Source organism: Fulmarus glacialis, unplaced genomic scaffold (assembly GCF_000690835.1).
Source record: "Fulmarus glacialis isolate BGI_N327 unplaced genomic scaffold, ASM69083v1 scaffold30950, whole genome shotgun sequence".
Lineage (NCBI taxonomy): Eukaryota > Metazoa > Chordata > Aves > Procellariiformes > Procellariidae > Fulmarus > Fulmarus glacialis.
In genome coordinates this window covers 6,493-26,167 of record NW_009190190.1, presented here as the reverse complement: position 1 = coordinate 26,167, position 19,675 = coordinate 6,493, and the positions used below count along the sequence as shown (strand labels likewise).

Here is a 19,675-nt window from a genome sequence, read left to right as displayed (position 1 = left end):
AGGTGGTCTTGGGCACCTTTTTGCCAGGGCAGACCTTGTCTGTCTTTGACCTTGCTGTCCAGGACATTTTGAAAGCTCAAGAAAGTCAGTTCCACAGAAAGAAAACAAATGGACAGCAATCTTAACTAAAAACTTGATGATAATTTGTCATTACTGGAAATGTGCCTGAAGGCCCCTTTGATCCACAGATAGTTTCTGACACTCTAAAGGGCAGATAAATAAAGTATCTGAAATGCTTCAGCCTTTAATGGAAGGGATGGTTGCAACCAAACATTATGCTTTCTCATTTATGAAACTTTTCATCAAAACACAAACATAAGTGATTTGCTTAATGGTATTATAAACCAGGTTACATTTCTCATACATGTTTGTACTGCAGAGTAGTTAATGCCTTTTTAGTCATGCAGATAGAATTATTTTAATTTCCTCGGTTTGTCGAACCTCTGTTCCTCTCTTTTTCTTTTCAAATTTCTCCATTAGCACTAATCTCTTTTTGAATATGAGACCCAACAAGCAGTGGACCTCTCTTCATCTTATTATAGCTTTACTTGTGTTACCTAAATCCTCTCATCCCTTAATTTGGTTGCAGAAAGGTTTTATTTCCTGTTCAGATGTATTATCTGAAAATTCTGTCTTAATCTGAATACAGAACAGCTTCTCAGTTGCCAAGAAGCTTCTGAAAGACCTACACAAAGAAGCCAAAACGAGGGAAGACTGGCTGGTGAGGTGGAATTACGCCTATTGCCGCTTTACACATAGTTGCAGCCGGAACCAGAGTTGTCCTGAACGCATATTCTCGGTGTTAAAAACCATCTCCCTGCTTGGTAACAGCCTTCTCTTTGCTTCACGTTGTTTATTATACAAAGCTGCTTTGTTGTCAAATTACCAACTTTGTTTTTGAATTCCAACAGAAGATACCAAATCTGACTATCTTAGCAAGAAGATAATGGCCTTCCGAAACCAGAATCTTCTTCTGGGTACTACATACCACATCATGGCCAATGCTCTTAGTCAGGATCCAAGATGTCTTGAGCAAATCAAGGAAGAAAAAGCTGGAAAAATATCAGCACTATCAGGAGAAAGTCTTGAGAGTCCTGAAAAGGTAAATGAGAGGGGAAAAGCTTTTAGGTATTTCAGTATTGTAATCAGTACTTCAATAGGTAGTGATGGGTATGGATATATATAGAGAATGTGAAACCCGTCTGCTATTAGCAGTGATTTGTCCAGGAACACCAGCTGGGGGGGAGCGGGGAGGGAAGAAAAAAACCCACTGTGGTTGCCGTTTTTTCTGGTTTTTGCTCTCCTAGAGTTCTGCACCTCTGTAGCCTTTTTAATTGGGAGAGTGTTATTGTGTTTCTCTGCTCCTGCATTTTGTGTGGAGGGGAAAAGCATAGTCGTAGCACCTGTATCCACGGTGGCAAGACAAGGCTTGGGAACATGATTCTCAAAGAATGCCTTTATTTCAGCTGGACATTTCTGAGCTTCATCATGCTGTTAGACTATCTTATTTCATAAAGAGATCTTTATAATACTGATAATGATACTGATACACTTACTTTATCTAAATAGTTTTAGTGATAGAGAGGAGAGGGGTTTCTAAAACAGAGCATATGCAGGTCATCTTTGCCTTCTTTGGTGAGGTGGGCATTTGAAGAATACAGTGACAGACTGAAATCAGATATTTTGTCAGTTGTTCCAGATGCTGTGACACTGACGTCTTGTCTGTCAAATTGATTGAGTAAGAATTTGAAGTACCACTGCTAACTTCTTTCTATTAATTCCTAAAGCCACCATGGAGACCCTTAGATATGAACCATATCAGTATAAAACAGCAAAAAATGTTCTTAATTTGTGTTTTTATGGTTGTTAAAGAAAACCAGATAAAGAAGAGATTCCTGCAAAAAAGATTTAAAATTTTCAGGTGTGTAGAAACTGGAGCAAAAGCTTAAGCTTCACTTATTAGCTAATTATTAAGAGCATTCTTCTTAAGGAAATCTAAAAGATGAGCATAAAAGCTCTTTTGTGTCAGATGAGTCAGATTGGGACACCAGATATTTCTATAAGATTAAGAAGCTTAGCCTTATTTTAGCTTAGTATTAAGCAGTACTCTGACACTGGTAGTTTCCCTTTACCTACCAGAAATTCAAACTATTTGATTTCAGTTCCAGCATTTTTCAGTCGTTCCAACTTGTTCTGCAGCAATTTTGTATTTTTGTTTAATAACTACAATAGCTACAATGAGGTTGGTAAGCTTGTTGGCTGTATGAGAATATAGGTACCTGATTTATAAACATTCAGTCGTAAAAGATCTTGTCAAGTCCTTCACTGCATAAGCTGCATTAGAAACGTATGGTCAATATGACTGTTTGTAATAGGGAGAAAGACATCAGATTTGAAATAGCTTGATGCATGCTTTTTTTAACACAAGTTCTAAGTATAGCTATTGTGCAGACATTGCAGATATGTCTTAATAGGGAAAAAATAGCATTTTTTAATTGTGTTTTCTGTTAACTGTTTGTGGAAACTCTCGTAACATTAACTTTTTTGCAGTTATAAAAATTCCACATAACATTTCCAGAGACTACTTTAAGTTAAAGGTGTGTTTTATATTTTTTTCATTGAAAATTGTGGAAATTAAAATTCTGGAAATTACTGCTAGAAATAACGTCCCAATTTTTTTCCTTTGTATCAGCTGCTCAAAACATCTAATACAGTTAAAGTGTTATCTACTCAAGACTTGCAACCAAGCTCCGGTTTCAAAAAGAATTGTTGAGTGCTACTTGCTAACTTGTGTCTTTTTTTCTCTTACGGTTGAATTTCAGGTATTGGCAGGTCTGAACAAGAAGGCTTTTCAGTGTTTCAGCAGTGCTGCGAGGAAGTCCGAAGAGGAGGTGCAGTCCCACTCCATGGAACATGTAGATGTGATGGGAGTTATTGATGCGTATATGACTTTGGTTGGTTTCTGTGACCAGCATCTGCGTAGGGAAGAAGAAGGCTTGCTTGGTTAGTCAGGATTTCTCCTAAGCATCTGAGGTGGATTTATCCGTGATACGTGAGCTTTCGTGATACCCAGGAGATCTCCCTGAGCAACACAGCTTGAATTTAAACGGAACAGTTTGTCCTTCAGTTCAATAGTATTTATATTCCTTTTTTTCCCCCCACTATTACTGCTAGCTTTGGTACTAATGAATCACTCGTAGTCTCTCTCTCACTTGTGAGATATATATCATGTCCAGCAGATGCTTCCCTTGTTCCTTCCCAGACCACAGCAGTGCTGTGTTTTAAGCAGGCAGGATACCAGCAGTGATGCAGCTTCCTGATAAAGCTAATCCTTACAGTCCCCAAGTACATGTGTTGCTGATGTGTGCAGTTCAAACAGATGGGAAGGAGAACAAAGTAAAAATACAAAATACACGGGGGGAAAAAAATACCGAATTATAAAGATGAATGTTCCAGATGATCAAAGACATGGAACAAGTGATGGTGTTTCTGATAATTCTTGTTTAATGTCTCTTGGCAGAAATTAACACTGCAGATCTGCAGCTATTCCCAGCTATTGTGGTGGAGAAAATGATAAAAGCTTTAAAACTGAACTCCAGAGAAGCCAGGCTGAGATTTCCTAGACTACTGCAAATAATTGAAAGATATCCGGCAGAGACATTGGGTCTAGTGACACGAGAGGTTAGTTGCTTCCAATTTCCTGGCAGCAAATGTTGCTATAAATCGAATTTAAAAGGTGGGGGTGGAGGTTGAATGGACAGAGAGGTTAGACTGGTAAGTTTTGCTTCAGGTAAATCTACTACATTTTATCCCATCATTGTTCCTTCCTTGTCTTTTCTCTAACTTGCTGTGTCTAATTCGTATGGACAGAAACTTTTTTCGTAGAAGTTTAACTTTTATCATTATTTTGATTCCAAATGTTAGTTTGAGAGCTGCTGGAGAAAAATTGTGTTGCATTTTTTCTTCCTTCTGAACGATTTAAGTGGGCTGATAAAGGTGTGTAGGATTAGAGTGAGGAACTTATCTTATTTTTGTAGGCTGAGTTTCCTGTATGCAGGAAGCCAACAGCTCTTCCAGGCTCATTTTCCACTTACTTCCACCTCTCCCTGTCCTGCTTCACTTCAGAGGTTACTACAGCTCCTTCCTCCCTTCCACGACCTATCCCTCCATTGCCATTCCACAGCAGGATACCGTGAGCCACGCGGCCTTCCCTGCTATCGCAGGACAGATAAGCTGAGAGGTCCTCTGTGACTCATGCTTGTTCCTGCCTTGGCCTGCCCGCATTTTCAAGCCCATTGTGCTGGTGCTCACAGAGTGCCAGGCCCTGTCAGAGGAAGAACTCAAAAGAGACAGAAACATGGCTTAGTTATCCCAGGAAACTGAGAACTTAGCAAAAACGGCTGAGGTGCACAAGGTGTGGCTACAGTGAAACTCTGATGGTTCAAACTAGACGCCTGGTCTAGTTGACAAACCTCACCCAGAAAAGAACTTCACCAAGCGTTTCTTTGTCCTCTCTCTCTCTGTGAGATAAATACTGGCAAATTTAATCAATTACTGATCTTAAACTCCGTTAGAAAGGTAGGAAGGGATGAGACAGGAGGAAAGGAGTCGGAGTCTGGTCTCTTGCTATCACAAGAAAATATATTGTAGCTTCCTTTCAAAAGTAATACGTCTTTTGGAGTGAGGTGAGCATGAAGTATATTGGCAGGGGATGCTCTACTGAAATTAGTATGTCAGCAAGCCCAAACCTCTTTGAAGTTGAAGGAAGAACAAAACTGTGGTAGAGTTCCAGTGTTCTCCTTCCTGGCTTTTTTACTCAAATAAAGACTTCAACCCATCAATGGTTCAATGGTGTTTGAACTATCCCTTCAAATTTTTGAGTTGTTTGTGTGTGGTGATCAAAAATTATTAAATTGCATCCAGACAGAAAAGCCACAAGTTTGAGTATAAAGCATCCTTTCAATCAACAAACTGCAAATCTTTGTAAAGGAAAACCTATTAAGCAGAGTAGTTAGTGGTGGTGGTGGCAGTAGTGGTAATAATAATAATAATAATAATGAAATCTGCTTTCTTGGGGCATGTTTTGTGCAACCTAGTTGACATTCTCTGTTTCCTTTTCATGTGTTTCTGTCTGTCAGGCTGGGCCACAGAGCAGTTTTGTTTGCGTTTGCTATGTTTGGTATTTTCAAGGAGATCAAATTTGAAAGCAATGTCTGTGTTTTTGCAGCTTTCTTCGGTTCCCTGTTGGCAGTTCATTGGTTGGATTAGCCAGATGATGGCACTACTTGACAAGGATGAAGCAGTAGCCGTGCAACATGCTGTTGAAGAGATCGCAAATACCTATCCCCAGGCAATCATCTACCCTTTCATGATCAGCAGTGAAAGTTACTGTTTCAAAGATACTGCAACTGGTTGTAAGAACAAGGAATTTGTAGAAAGGTGAATTTGCAATCACAGTAGCTCTTTTGTATGTTTTTTATTCAGGAGTGGAGATATTTTTTTTTTTTCTTTAGGAGGCACGAGAAACATTAGAGGGTAGTCCCACGGGCACCATGTTCTCATTTAAAGGCACAGGGAAAACCGATACGTAAGCTCTCTTAGTATTAGACACACTCAGGTTGGTGGCCTGAATACTTTCTGACATGTTGAGTACATATAGTCCCCAGGCTGTGGGAAGTTAGAATTTTTTCAAAGAAAAACAAGAAGACCACAGAGAGGCAAGCCCTTTCTACTGGTAATTCGGTGGTAGTCAAAGTTTCTTTTTCCTTTTCCTGCTCTGCTGAGGCTGAAAGGAAATCAGGTGCATGATTAGGCTCTTGCTGTAGTAGACTTCACAGTGAGAGGCAGGTACCCATCAAAGGAAGAGGAAGCTAGCTTGGGCATTTAGAGTCACTGCAATGCCAAGTGAAAGCAGAGATATTTAAATAGAATAGATGCTCCTACCAAACTTCAGAGAGGGCCAGTGAAATGGATGCACGTTATCTTTTGGGAATGACAGCTCTTCGCTGTCTTCTTCTCTACTTACTCAGCATGCACCATACGCCTTCCTCTACAAGCTTCCCTTCCCTTGCCTGTTTTGCCATGCAATAAAACCTGAGTTAATCCCCAGGCAAAAGTCAACTTTTATCACACAGTGCTATAGAACCAATAATACAATTTTAGGTATCCTTTTGCCTTTTCTCAAATCTCTAATACGTTTGCTGAATTTCTTCACTTAAAATAAGAAGATGAAGTCTTGTGCTTCACAAACTGCCACCCTTCAGTAACCATTGTGACAGGATGTATAATCTGGTTAATGCCCATTTCTGTTGCAAGTATGCGTTCCACTCTTCCACCTATCTTCTTCCTATTTTCACAGTGGGACACTTAATTAAAAAAGTGGGAGCCGCATGGTAAGGAAAGTCATGCAGCCCATGAGAGAATTCTGAGGGAGTCCTCGTACCTACCCCCAGATTATTTTGCCAGATTCTTGAATATAGCAGACAATCTGGAGCATTGCTTATCTGCAAGCTAGGTGGTGATGGTAGTTCCTGTCGTGTTGTGATGCACTTTTTTTCTTTTAAAGGATCAAGAATAAGTTGGACAGAGGAGGAGTGGTTCAAGATTTTGTTCGCTCCCTGGAACAGCTCTCCAATCCCATAATGCTTTTTAAGGTAAAGTGTATTTTTTTTATTTCCCTCCACCTTTCCCTTCATTCCTCACCCTCTGTTTAAGAAAGAGAGTGCTAGGTGGAGCCTGATGCAGTTTGGTTGACACCACAGCCACAGGAAGCAGTTCAACCCAGAATCAACTGGTTATGATGTCGGGGTGCTGTCAGCAGCTTTCATGATGGTCTCTCTCCCTTGGGCCAGCTGGCTGTTTTGCACTAGCCCTTTTCAGCTTTCTCCTTCAGGGTCTCTGCCCTGCCCCATGGTCAGTCTTCCTTAACCGTTCCGAAACTGTTACAAAATTACCATTTGTGGCCATCTCTATAATTTCTGACTTTCCCTGCCCTTTCCCTGCTCTCTGCTGGGCTTCCCTGTCTACATTCTGAGCTTGTTGTCCAAAGGATTCTCGTCTTGTGTTGGATACCACTCCTGGCCCCATAGGGGTTTTCTTAGTTTGCACTAGACACTATGGTAGTGAACATAATTATGTTATTAAGTAGAAATATTTTATCCAGAGACAGAATGAGAGGGAAATATTTCCACAGCCTTTTGATTGCTCTTTTGGTTGTCAAAAGACACATTAATTGACTATTAGTAAATACGGTAACCCAAATGCAATCTGAGCAGATTACCAAAGAGTGAGGGTCAGTAAACTTTTTTTCAGTACTCATCTGTTTCCTTCTGTTTGCAGGATTGGGTTGAGGATGTCAAAAACGAGTTGGTAAAAGCTCCGAGGAATAAAAATAAGCTTAAGGAAATGTACGAAAGAATGTACAAGAACTTGGGAAATGCAGAGGCTCCTGGCCTTGGATTGCTGAGGAAAAGGTTTATTCAGGTATGTGTGATTACTGAGAAGTGTTGGCATCGTGTGCTTTTCTAGAAGGCACTAGAAAGTCAAAAGAGGGGACCAGATCACAGCTTTTACAGGTGCTGCAGGACTTGATGAGACAAGAGATCAAGTCAGGACTACAGGACGGGGATTTCTTTGCTAGAAGCTATGGACTTCTTATAGTTCAACTTCCACTTCTGACTGCCCTGCAGGACTAAATGTTCCCTCTTACTCAACTTCTGCCTCCCCTGTCCTGCACGCTGCCAGGTTCTCAGGGCCTGGGCCTCTCTGACCATCCGTGAACCTGCACAGGAATCTGGCCTTGTTCTTTTCCCTGCTGCCAAGGATGTATGAGTACTTTAAGGTGTTTTGCTGTGTTATGCTACTCAAATTTGCTGTTAATACTAAGTTATTTAGGGTAAGTTATTAAGAAAAGTTACAACTATGAAGAATTACATAGTTGTAATTCAAAAAACTGAGTGAGATCTAAAATAGTGAAAGTCACCGTGGAAAAGTGAAGTGATGCATGTGGCAAAAAAAAAAAAACCAAACCTAGTTTCCACATATAAAGTCTTTGGGTTTGAACTCACTATTGCAATTCAAGGACAAAATCTTGATTTGTGATAGTTCTGTGACTCAAGAGCAGTCAAGAAAGAAAAGCGGCTGTTAGTCATTATTAAGAATAGAGAACAAAACATGGATTTATACATTGACATAGCAGCCTTCTCTGACTCTTGTATCTTGAACACTGTGGTCCTCGTCCACAGTTCTCAACACAGATATAATGAAACTAGAGAAGATTCAGAGCGGCAAGAATAATCAGAGGTACAAAGTAACCTTTGTACAAGGAACAACTTTAGCATTCCTCCAGCTGGAAAAGACACAATGAGGACAGATACAATAAAGCCCTCAACATCAGGAGTGCCAAGCATGGAGTAACTACTCTGTGGAAATGGCAGGTTCAAAACAAACAGGGAGAAGTGTTTCCTCATTCAGTACACATTTAAGTGCTGAACTCCTGCTGCAGGGTATTATGGATGCTTTCATCGGTTCAAATAGCAAGTAGACAATAGCATGGGGAGGGGAAGATGCTTTGAGAGCTTTTACATACAAATGCACACTTCTGGGTCCAGAAATCCCTGAGCCGCAAATTGCTGGAGGCCAGGAGAGTGATACTGCTGTAGAAGCATGGCTGTATGCGCATAGCCCCGTGGCCAAGGCGAGGTGGATCCAGGTCTCTGCCATATGGCCATTCTTATGTCACTAGCATTAGATAAACTTATCCGAGTGTCTCTAGGGAGATTCCTTCCCCATGAGCAGGGAAGGTGGAGGATGCGAGTAAGGTGGGGTCAAGTAAGGTGGGGTCGGGAGGAGGTGAGGTGATACAGCAGCAGAAAGGGCAGTTAGGAGTTTAGGGGCATATTAGCCCTTTTAATATGTTGCTGCAAGATAAGCTGGGTCTCTGATGATGACGACTTTAAACTTAAGAGTATGGGGATAAGAATTTGCAGGATGTGCCGCTGTTGGGGTGGGCTTAGAGGGAGAGGAGCTGTACAGGGTACAAGCTCAGCAAGGGGCCTAGCAGGCATGAGGACAAAGGCAGTCAGCGTTTGGTTGCTGGGACGGTTTGTGTGCACTTTGGCCCACTTAAGCAAAAAAATCCATGGCCCTTTAAAAAGCTGAAACGTGCAGTAGTAGACGATACTGCAAGTAGTACTGATGGATTTTTAATTGTTACTGAATTAACAGAGTAGGGAGAGAAGAGTGAGGGATATGCTGAAGGAGGGGTAGCGGGGTTGTACCCCTCTGTTGAAGGGAAGAGGGAGAGCAGTATTCCTTTCAGCTAGCGGCTGCAGGAGAAGAGGGTCAGGGTGATGGTGTACAGACTCTGAATTCTTTGCCTTCATGATGCAGTATTAATGGAGAAACAAATTGTGCTGTGAGGACAACTGTACAGTTTCTAGTGTCCTTGCTGGAAAAAAAAAAAAGTTGTATCTCTTGACTGACACATAAAATTGCTCTAATATGTGGAGTACTTCAGACTTGTAATCTTCATATGTATTATTTATGTACAGTTTCAATTGTAATTTAAGCAATAACAATCTTGCTTTTATTTTTCACGTGAAATTCCAGTAATGCATAAATTAAACACTGTTGATGGATTGTGTTAATTAAAATAAAGTATTAAGGCTATTAAATATTTGCTGCCTTGAATTTTAAAGGAAGTTGAAGAACAGAGCAGAGAAAGCAATTGGATGATCATCTGGAAATAGATTTAAAGTGATAAAGATGTTGACTGTAGCAGTCTCTTCTTCAGAAGGATAGTATTTTCTGTATTTTCATTTACTTCAGTGAAATAGCTGTGTCCTTAGCTTGGGAGAAAAATGATCAGGCATTGAAAAAACAAGTGAGTTTACATATCTTTCCAAGCTGTTAATACCAGTGAGGTCCAAGAGGGGACATCTGTTTTTTCTAGAACCTTATGAACACTCAACTGAGAAGTCAACTCAGTTAAATACTTGCAGATAATACTTACTTTGTTTATTAGATGGATCAGAATGAAATGTCTTTGCAGTTCTCCTTCATCAGGATATTTTAAATACTTTTAAAATATGGTTTTAAACATTTTACATCCAAATTATCTCAAAGCAAATCATGAATAATGTGATAGTAAATAAAACATTGAAATTGACATTTTCTAACATGATGCAAAAAATCTTCTTAATACATGAAGCTATATGACATGCATTACATACACATGTAATATATCTTTTGGTTAGCTAAAAATGCATATATAAAATTAGCTAGGCTGTATTTGCTTGCTATGTAGTATGGTTGCTGCTAGTTTAAAAAAAAAAAACAAAACAACAACAACAAAACAAACAAACAAAAACCAAACCAAAAAAAAACCAAAACCAAACAAAAATCCAACAAAAAACCCAAACCTTCCATGAAGCACAGAGTATTCAAGTTCCAGTGGGAAAAAAAGGTAAACTAACTTGCCCATCTGGTGGATTTTTTTTTTTTACCATTTGTAAATCGAACAGTTGAGGGGTTTGGGGGTTTTGTTGCAGCAGTTTGAAAGTGTGATAACATCTAAAGACTGGGACATCAATTAAATGTTCTGATAATAATCCTATATTTAGCTTCATGATGGAATTTGTGTTTGTTTAATAGGTACAAATTTAAATATTTGTGTTTCATATTAATATTTCACTAGCTGTTCTTAAATTTTTGTAAGCAGATGAGGTGCATGTATTAAGTCTAATGAGCAGCATTATTGATATGCTCACTTAGAATCGAACTGCAGCTGGAGGAGGTAAGGAGGGATAAGCTTCTGATTTTGATATGGCAGAAAGGTTTGTGATCTAATTCTACAGATCTTTGATATCTCTGGATTGGTGAAAAGTACATCTTTCTGTTGATGATAGCTGGTGGGTCTACCAAACAGGCAGCGAAAAGGTTCTGACAGACTAAAAATAACGGAGAAAAAAAGAACTGGAGTGGAAGGACGATTCATATATTTTAGGAGCTCAGATGAAGCTCTGTGTGTAGATAGGAAGGTATCGTTTTTGGTGTTCTTGGGGAGTTCCTAGCACTGTGTTAACAGGACTTCTTTCTATAAACAAACCTCAGGCTTTTGGGAAGGACTTTGACCATCATTTTGGAAAAGGCGGTTCAGAACTATTGGATATGAAGTCTAGAGACTTTGATGCGATTGCAACTTCTCTCCTCTCAAAAATGAACAAAAACCATAAAGAACCTGGAAACCTGAAAGAATGTTCACTGTGGATGAGTGAGTTCAAAGTTGAGTTCTTGAGGAACGAACTAGAGGTTCCTGGTAAGTTCCCCTCCAGTGTTGATGGTGACCTGTCCCTTAGAAGAAAGTTGCTACTCTTGAGCTCTACTTCTTATGTTGGCTATATAGCCCTTCTTCCTGGCCTTACGCAGAGGTAGATTTCATCTGAAATAACTCTGTTCATTCTTCATCTCTTAAATCTGTTCTTAAGCTATAGTCCTGATTTTTAAAATTATATCTCTTACCTAAGAACTTAGTATTTTTTTAAAGGCCTGACTCCAGGAAATCTGATATATAAAGCTAATAAATGTTTAAATCTAGTTCAAAAAGATGTGTCCTCTGAAACCATTAAGAGCTGCAATTCTAATGGCTTAACAAGGAAAGAATATTAGTATTCACAGATAAAATCGTATGATGAGTATGATGGATTTTTATGCATTTTAAAATACTTTCTTCATAGTTATCATTCTACCAATTTGATAAAATATTTGGAAATGTGTTCTGTTCTTAAACACACTTAAAAAAAAAAATTAAAATCAGTCTATGTAGCTTTTTCCTTCTTTTATTTTTTTTCCACTACCACTTCAGGTCAGTATGATGGAAAAGGGAAACCACTGCCAGAGTACCACGCAAAAATCTCTGGATTTGATGAACGGGTATGTTTATAAGTTTGAGTCAAAATCCTGTGTGGTATAAATTTGTGTCCATATTCCATTTGCAGAATGACAATAGCAAGGTTGTTGCTTGTGTACGCATCTTGCAGCACATAAAGGAAGGTCTGCAAATAGGCATTTGTTTTTCTAGTAATAATTAAGCAACTTGATTATGCCATCTAGTAGTGCCAGATGTGCTTAATTTCAGTGATGATTCTGTAAGGCCAAATCTTCTTTCACAAATATTTTCCTTTTTCCTGTTTTTTTCCAAGATAAGTGTAATGGAATCCTTGAGGAAACCAAAGCGTATAACAATCCGAGGCAGCGATGAGCAGGGGTATCCTTTTCTTGTCAAAGGTGGTGAAGACCTGCGACAAGACCAACGTATTGAGCAGCTGTTCGATGTAATGAACATCATCCTTTCCCAAGATGCTACGTGTAGCCAAAGGAATATGCAGTTAAAAACTTACCAGGTCATCCCCATGACAACAAGGTAGGAATTTATCTTGAAGGGACAGAAATCCTTATGTTAAAATTTATTACTGTTGGGACGTTGGAAAGTGAGATTTCTCTGTGCCAGATTCTGATTCAGAGTGTTTTGGGTCTTGGTTTAATTTTTTTTCTTTTCCTTTTAAACAACATTGAAATTGCTTTCTCTGGAAACTGTTTTTCAGAGTATATTTAGATTGGTAGCTTTCAACCTTCTTTTAGGAGGCACTAAAACATGTTGCTTCCTATTTGTGGTGTTCCTCTAAAGTTCAATTCTGAGCTACTTGTTCGCATCTCTGATTTCTTTTGTTCCAGACTGGGGCTCATCAAGTGGCTGGAAAATACTTGTACTTTAAAAGAATTCCTTAAGAATAGCATGTCTGAAGAGGAAGACATCAACTATAACAGGTGATGCTTGGTTTAGCTGTCTGCTCTAATAAAGACCACTACTAATGGGTTTCTCGTGATACTGACAATCTTGTGGCAGCATTTTCTTTTTTTAAAAGAAAGAAATAAAAGCACCTATAAGCAAGGAGGCAGTTTGTACTTCCTGACCTAAATTAGTAATTGGCAACTGTTTGTTTAATGAGTACCATTGTACCTGGAATATCCTCCACCCAGCTTGTTTAAACAAGAGGCTTATAATCATGTGTGACGTCATTATCATCATCATTTCCTTATCAGCAGATTGATTTTACAAGCAAAGGATTTTGATCTCTTGGTTTGATCAGGCAGGAAATGGACGTAGGTCAGCGAGGGGGGGAGTGGAGGGGAGGGGAGCAGAGCAGAGACAGAGCTATTCAGAACCTGGGTTCGGCAGTCAGTCAGTGACAGGGGAAATTGGCAGCTGTTGCATAAAACACAACTGTAAAAGAACACTGTCTCTGACTTTATATAAATGCTGGGTTTGAATAAATTAGCTTTCTTTCTCTTGATTGTAATTGGGCGATGAATATTTGTAAAATTGATTTAATTCTAGCATTTCAGCCTGTTTCTATCCTGGAATTTAGAAATGTAGTTTTATTTACCAACGTTGTTCTTAGTACATAATTTCTGTTTGGGTTTGTCAAAGCGTTGTTGTCACCATTTATTTTTACTAGTTCTTTTGTTTGTGGGGCAGGTTGGAGGAGCCTCCAGCGTGGAGGCTGGACTCCATAGAGTCTTTATTTCTACAGTTACTTGATTTGTGAGCAGTTTAGGAACTGCTACAGTTCCTGCATTACTGCTGTCTGGTTCACTTTTGTGAACAGCAGCAGTATTATGTTGGTCTCAATTCATTGACTGGGAAAGTGGAGGAGGACTCACATGGAACAACCTCGTGAGGGGAGAAAATTTCTAATATACTAAATATGGAAGATCAGTGTCTTTCTAAAAACAGTTAACCATTTATCCCAAAAATAGCTTTATTTTATTGTTGTATATAGACTTTAAATATTTTCCCATATGTTCTTCAATCAAGTCAATTAAGACACTTTATATTGAGGTATGGTTGAATGACAGCACTCATGAAGGAAAATTCTGATTAAATCCTTGCTGGCAATATTTTGGTTGGGGTGGGAGGAATAACTTTCTGAAGTTTTGAAATCCTTTTCTTTATCCTGAAGTGATGGGCTACGCAGTCTGTAAATGATAAATACTACTTAAATGGAAAGGATCTCTATATCTCAGAACATGCTTTGGAAGGAAGAGAGAAGGCGGGTGCTCCGCTAAGTTGCTGCCTCTCTGGAATAGAAGTTTAATATCTAGGGTATTTAGTTAAGATGGGAGAAAAATATCAAATTATTCTATAAGCAGTGCAACTAACGAAGACTGGCTTCTTATGGATTAATACCTTAAGTCCAAGCCCCCATTCCTCCCCTCCTATACACACTGAGGAGATACTGGACTGCCTTCCTGCATTCCCTACCTGTTTGGATGGACAAACGGCAGCGCGTACTGTGGTAGGCTACATAATGCCTCTCAAATGGATACAAGACTGTGTTAAAAATACCTTTCCCTCACTGGACAGATTATTTTGAGTCTTGCTTCTCAAAGCAGCATCTCATTTTCATAGTACCTATTGACAAATTAACACCTTTGAGATGTCTAATCTTCTGTCAAATATGACTGAAGTGCACTCAAAGCTGAGGAAAAGGAGACGGATGGATCAGCACATGCACTGACAGCCTAAACTTCATTTCCATAGCAATACTAAAATTAATGTAGGCTGTAGCTTCCTGATGCCTTCTGTGCATAAAAATCTCATGGGTCATAGCAGCACAGACTCAGCCTGCGGATATTCGAGGACAGAGTGGTAAGATGATAGAGGGAAATCATCCGCCCTTTTTTTTGTCCCTAGCAAAAAAGGACCTCGTGCTACCTATTCTGAGTGGCTGTCCAAGATGGGTGGGAAAGCTCAAGGCATCTTTCGATATCATGTTATGTACAGGTAAGTTTTAAAAGAGAACTGCATGTAAAATACAGAAACTAGAGTGTGCATACATACAGAGTTGTAGAAACTCCAGGAAAAATATGATCTGCATTATAATATGCTGGCTAGTTACGATTTTTGCCTGTTTTACTGCTTTGTCTTACTGGAGATGCTCTGCAGGAGGAGTTTAGTACTGCCAAAATCCCACCAGAGCACAGGAATGCTTCCAGAAGCTTGCTCACTTCCTTAAGAAAGTGCCTATAAGCAGATGCTCCTCTTCAACTTCATTTTCTAGGTGTCATGTTCCTGATTATGCAATTAGGTAGGCTGCCTCAGAGCCAGAGCACCTGCTGAAGTTGGACAGAGAAAGTCATTGTGATTCACTGAGAGTTTAAGAGTATTTGATGGTTTGCGTACCGACTTGAGCATCCTCTCAGAGGAATTTCCACACCTGTCTAGATCTAGCACTGTAGTGGGGAAAGGGAAGTTTCCAGTGGAGCATTTCTGGTCAGCTCATAACCTGTTTAAGCAAGCTTCTTGCTTTTTAAGGGAAAACCTTGACTCATTTATCTGAGTGTGTCTACATTTTTATTCAGATCCGGAATGTGCTTTTGAAGGAAATTCCCGATCACCCCCACTCACCTCATGTTGGCTTGCGTCGCAGAGCTGTCCCCAAGTGCACAACTCTGCTCTTTTCAGACGAAACTAGACTGGGAGGAGAGCACCCACCATTCTAGCTGCTCACGAGCATTCAGTTCACAGGACCAGACGTGGGCTAGTCCAGAGCATTCACCCTCCCTCCCCAAATGCGTGCAGCATGGATGTCCTCAGCACCAACTGTTTAGTTCTCTTGCCTCCCCTTGTGCGGCACTACTTTCTAGTGTCAATATAGCCTCTGCATGCTGCTGAGAGATTTCATTTGGGTCTTAGTTTCTCTGCTTGGAAGATGCTATCCAGGCAGAAAGAGCACAATTGTATTGCTGTATTAAAACTTAACCCATCTACTTAATTTGGGGGAAATGAGACAAAACTACATACTGTTTTGTATAAAGAAATGTCAGTCCTGGAAATAAACGCTTGGAAAAAAAGAGAAGGGGGGATATTTTCAGTATCAGATAAAACTTCTTGGGCAAACTCTCTCTGTGGCTTGCTGTACTACTTACTAGGATAATCAAAATGTGCTAATGTGGTCATGTACGCATCTTAACTTTTAATGTCCAGAGGGCTGTTATTTCAATAGCTAACCTTATTCTTTCATTAATTTGCAGAAATGCTAGCCGTACAGAAACAGTTACGTCTTTCAAAAGCAGGGAAAGCAGTGTTCCAGAAGACCTGCTGCGGTAAGTGCGCTGTTAATGACTGCACATTGTGAAATGAATGTTTATCTGTATGCAACAAGTGACTTCTGTTTTGTTAAGGCGAGCCTTTGTGAAAATGAGTACATCTCCTGAAGCCTTCCTGTCTCTGCGGTCCCATTTTGCCAGCTCTCATGCACTGATGTGCATCAGCCACTGGATACTTGGTATTGGAGACAGACATCTGTCCAACTTCATGATTAACAAGGAGACAGGTGGCATGGTGGGAATAGACTTTGGATATGCATTTGGCTCAGCTACGCAGGTATTTGTTAATTAATTTGTTACAGCTTTTGCGTTTAATATGTGCAATTACACGTGTATTCTCAGTACTAAATTCGATGCTCCTCATTTGCCATCGTTTTGATGCAAAATAATCTTTACAAGTTATGTCTAGATAATAGAATAAAATCTGTTTCCAGATATTCTCAGACAAGCAGGGAGCTATAGTTTCATAGAATCTATACGGTGGTGTTTTATATAGCTCAGCCATGCTTTCAACCACTATGACTAAATATTCATGGCTAGAGCTTTGATGTCACAACTCAGTCCTGTTCTACGGAGTTGCAGATTATTTTCAGTTAAGTGACAAAAAGGGTTTCAAAGCTTAAAAAGAAAAAAAAATATATTTATAATCCTTCTGTTGCAAGGTTTCTTAATTCTTGGGTTTTTTTGACTGTCCTTCTCCTTGGCTAGTTTTTGGGTGTGCCAGAGTTGATGCCTTTTCGTCTGACTCGCCAGTTTGTTAATCTGATGATGCCAGTGAAAGAGTGGGGTCTCATTTACAGTGTGATGGTGCATGCTCTAAGGGCTTATCGTGCGGATCCAGATCTCCTCATCAGCACAATGGATGTATTTGTAAAAGAGCCTTCTTTGGACTGGAAGGTGGGATTTTTTCCTCTTTCCTTTTTCTTCATGTGAAAATTCTTAAACTGTAATAAGGATAAAACTGAGCAAAAAGGAGGTATTTGTTGATGCTCACTCTCAGTGCTCCTTTTATCTTTCTTTGGTTTATTGAGTTCTCAGAGAAACTGAACTTAAAGGATTTAAAATGACAGAATTCTATACTGAGGGACAAAGAATAGTAGCACATGTCTGTGTTATCAGTGTACTGTTCTTTATCTGCATGATAATCCTAAAAATGTGGGTATTTCTTGATCACATTATGTCACTTACAGCAGCAGCATAAATATTTTCAACTTTTTGCATTGAGCCTCTTAAATTTACATAACAACACTGTATATATCAAACTAATAATTACAGAGAAAAAATCTGAAACTAGTTGCACTTCAGTAACTCCAGTTGTAAATTAAATTTTAAGTCGTAGGCAGACTAGATATCATCTCACTACTTTGTCCTCCATTGCATCTGCAGTTAAGAGTTGCTGGCTTGACTTGCTATGATGTGGCGGCTTAAAGGTCTTTGTAAGTGTATGATTTATGATAAATAGGGCAAGTTTGTTTTCTCTTCAGAACTTTGAACAAAGACAGCTGAAAAAAGGAGGCACGTGGATTAAGGAAATAAACACATCTGAAGTAAACTGGTACCCTTTGCAAAAAGTCAGCTATGTCAAAAGAAAGCTTACAGGTGCCAATCCAGCAACAATCACTTGGTAAGATGCTCTCCTTTTGCTTTAAACTGCTCCTCTAAGAGCTTTGGCAGTCTCCTGTGTCAGATTTTGCTCCCTTCAGATAGAATGTGAGCTAGGAAAAGAGAAGAGGCAGACAGGGCAAAATTTCAACAAACCTCCTGTCAGAATCATTTTGGTCCACCTACAAACTGTCTGAACCACCTTGCCAGCCAAAACACCAGATATCTCCCCATGAGTGTTTTTGCTCCAGCTCAGGCCTCCTGAGCAGTTTTACTGTTCCTGGCAACACACGCATCCCCACCCTGTAAGCCTGCTTAACTTCTCACTCCTCAGACTGCTGTTCTTTATGTTCGTCTCCACTGCTTTTAGGCTAGGGGTAGTATTTAAATTGATACGCTTCTGCTGGACAGTTGCTGAAATGGAACCTGAACCAGGTAGGAGGTATGGAGGTAAGCTGCTTTCCAAAAACATTGCATTCAAATCTGATGGCATTCTCAGGTTATTTATGTCAGTCTAGTCCAGTCTGGCTCAAGCCAGAATGTCTTTAAAGTTCAGTTAAAGTACAATTAATCCCTTCCATCCTCTTTTAAAAAGACATTTTGAATTAATCAAAAAAAAAAAAAAGGCAAAGAAAGCAAGCCTGTTTTAAAACCATACAAATACTGAAAAGTGCAGGACTTGGGAGGAGTCCCTTTTGTGGTCAAGGCTGAACTGGAAAAGGCAGCAAAATACTTCTTGCAGGCACAAATCAGCAGGGCAGATAAGGAGATAACAGCTTGGATGTGAACTGCTGCATCCTTCTTTCAGCTAGAGACCTTTGACAAGATTGAAATATTCATGGTAAATATTCACTAATAAAGGACACCTAAGAGTTCACTGGCCAAGCCTTTGACAGCTATTGAACAGTCTCCACATCTTGAAAAATAAAGCTGCATGAATGGTGTTCAAGTACTGTTTTGTATTTTAAAATCCATCTCAGATTTTCTGCTTGTTTCTTTTAGTAAGAGCTTATTTTTGTGTTCTTAATTTTAGTGATGAACTACGCCTGGGCCATGAGAAGTCGCCTTCTTATAATGATTTTGCAGCTGTGGCCCGTGGTAAGGCTGATCATAATATCAGAGCCAAAGAGCCAGAGGACAGACTTTCAGAAGAGACCCAAGTGAGATGCCTGATCGATCAAGCGACAGACCCCAACATTCTTGGCAGGGTCTGGGAAGGATGGGAACCCTGGATGTGAGGGACTGCTCTCTAAATCCCAGTCTGCCAGGAGGAGCGTCCCCTAACACCCAGCTAAAACCAGATCAGAATTTTAAGGCCAAAAAGGAAAAAACCTCTTAATCACTTTTATCGTCATTGGTTAACTTGACTAATATAGAAAATAAATTTTTTTGTATTAAAGCTGTATTCAAACAGTGATTTTTTTTTTTTTTTTTTTTTTTTTCCCTTATGTGGTTCTGCAACAAAGTAGCTTTATTGTCTTTGTTTTAAAATCAATGTAGAAAGAACTGGAGAGGCTATAGAGCTTAAAGACTAATTTGAAAGGCACTGGGATCACTCAGAGGAAAGCACAAATTCATACCCTGCGAACTTGTAGACATCCTGTAGTGCAAGTCTGTGCTTTCCTCTTTTACAGAGACCTTGATGACAATCACCTGAAACCTTTCTGCAGACGTATGTTATTTGTAATTAAAACTAGAAGATTTTCATATCAATAGAAACAGTGAAGCACGTGGTAAAATTAAACAGAAAATGGCTTTTAGCTCTAGGTAACACCTGAAGTATCTGGATGGTTATTTCATTGCTGGATAATGAGAAAGTAATGATGAGACCGTGCCAGTTTGTTCCAGCAGATTGTTTTTTAACGATTAGAAGTTATACTCTGTTATCTCTGTCCTTTAGAAT

At 39.5% G+C, this 19,675-nt stretch overlaps 1 protein-coding gene across 1 annotated transcript in view; it reads left to right on the top strand.

Moving 5' to 3' along the window:
* The window catches only part of PRKDC (protein kinase, DNA-activated, catalytic polypeptide), a gene marked incomplete at its 5' end in the record, with an annotated part of 83,442 nt that extends 64,432 nt beyond the window's left edge, over positions 1-19,010 (top strand). The window contains 17 exons of the mRNA XM_009584843.1: positions 650-824; positions 912-1,102; positions 2,823-3,003; positions 3,521-3,681; positions 5,228-5,439; positions 6,566-6,653; positions 7,339-7,482; positions 11,113-11,317; positions 11,864-11,931; positions 12,201-12,421; positions 12,733-12,825; positions 14,756-14,845; positions 16,096-16,167; positions 16,246-16,447; positions 16,879-17,067; positions 17,655-17,794; positions 18,806-19,010. Of these exons, the coding sequence (XP_009583138.1) occupies positions 650-824; positions 912-1,102; positions 2,823-3,003; positions 3,521-3,681; positions 5,228-5,439; positions 6,566-6,653; positions 7,339-7,482; positions 11,113-11,317; positions 11,864-11,931; positions 12,201-12,421; positions 12,733-12,825; positions 14,756-14,845; positions 16,096-16,167; positions 16,246-16,447; positions 16,879-17,067; positions 17,655-17,794; positions 18,806-19,010 (2,637 nt within the window). The remainder of the gene's footprint in view (positions 1-649; positions 825-911; positions 1,103-2,822; positions 3,004-3,520; positions 3,682-5,227; positions 5,440-6,565; positions 6,654-7,338; positions 7,483-11,112; positions 11,318-11,863; positions 11,932-12,200; positions 12,422-12,732; positions 12,826-14,755; positions 14,846-16,095; positions 16,168-16,245; positions 16,448-16,878; positions 17,068-17,654; positions 17,795-18,805) is intronic.
* Positions 19,011-19,675: the final 665 nt, after the last annotated feature.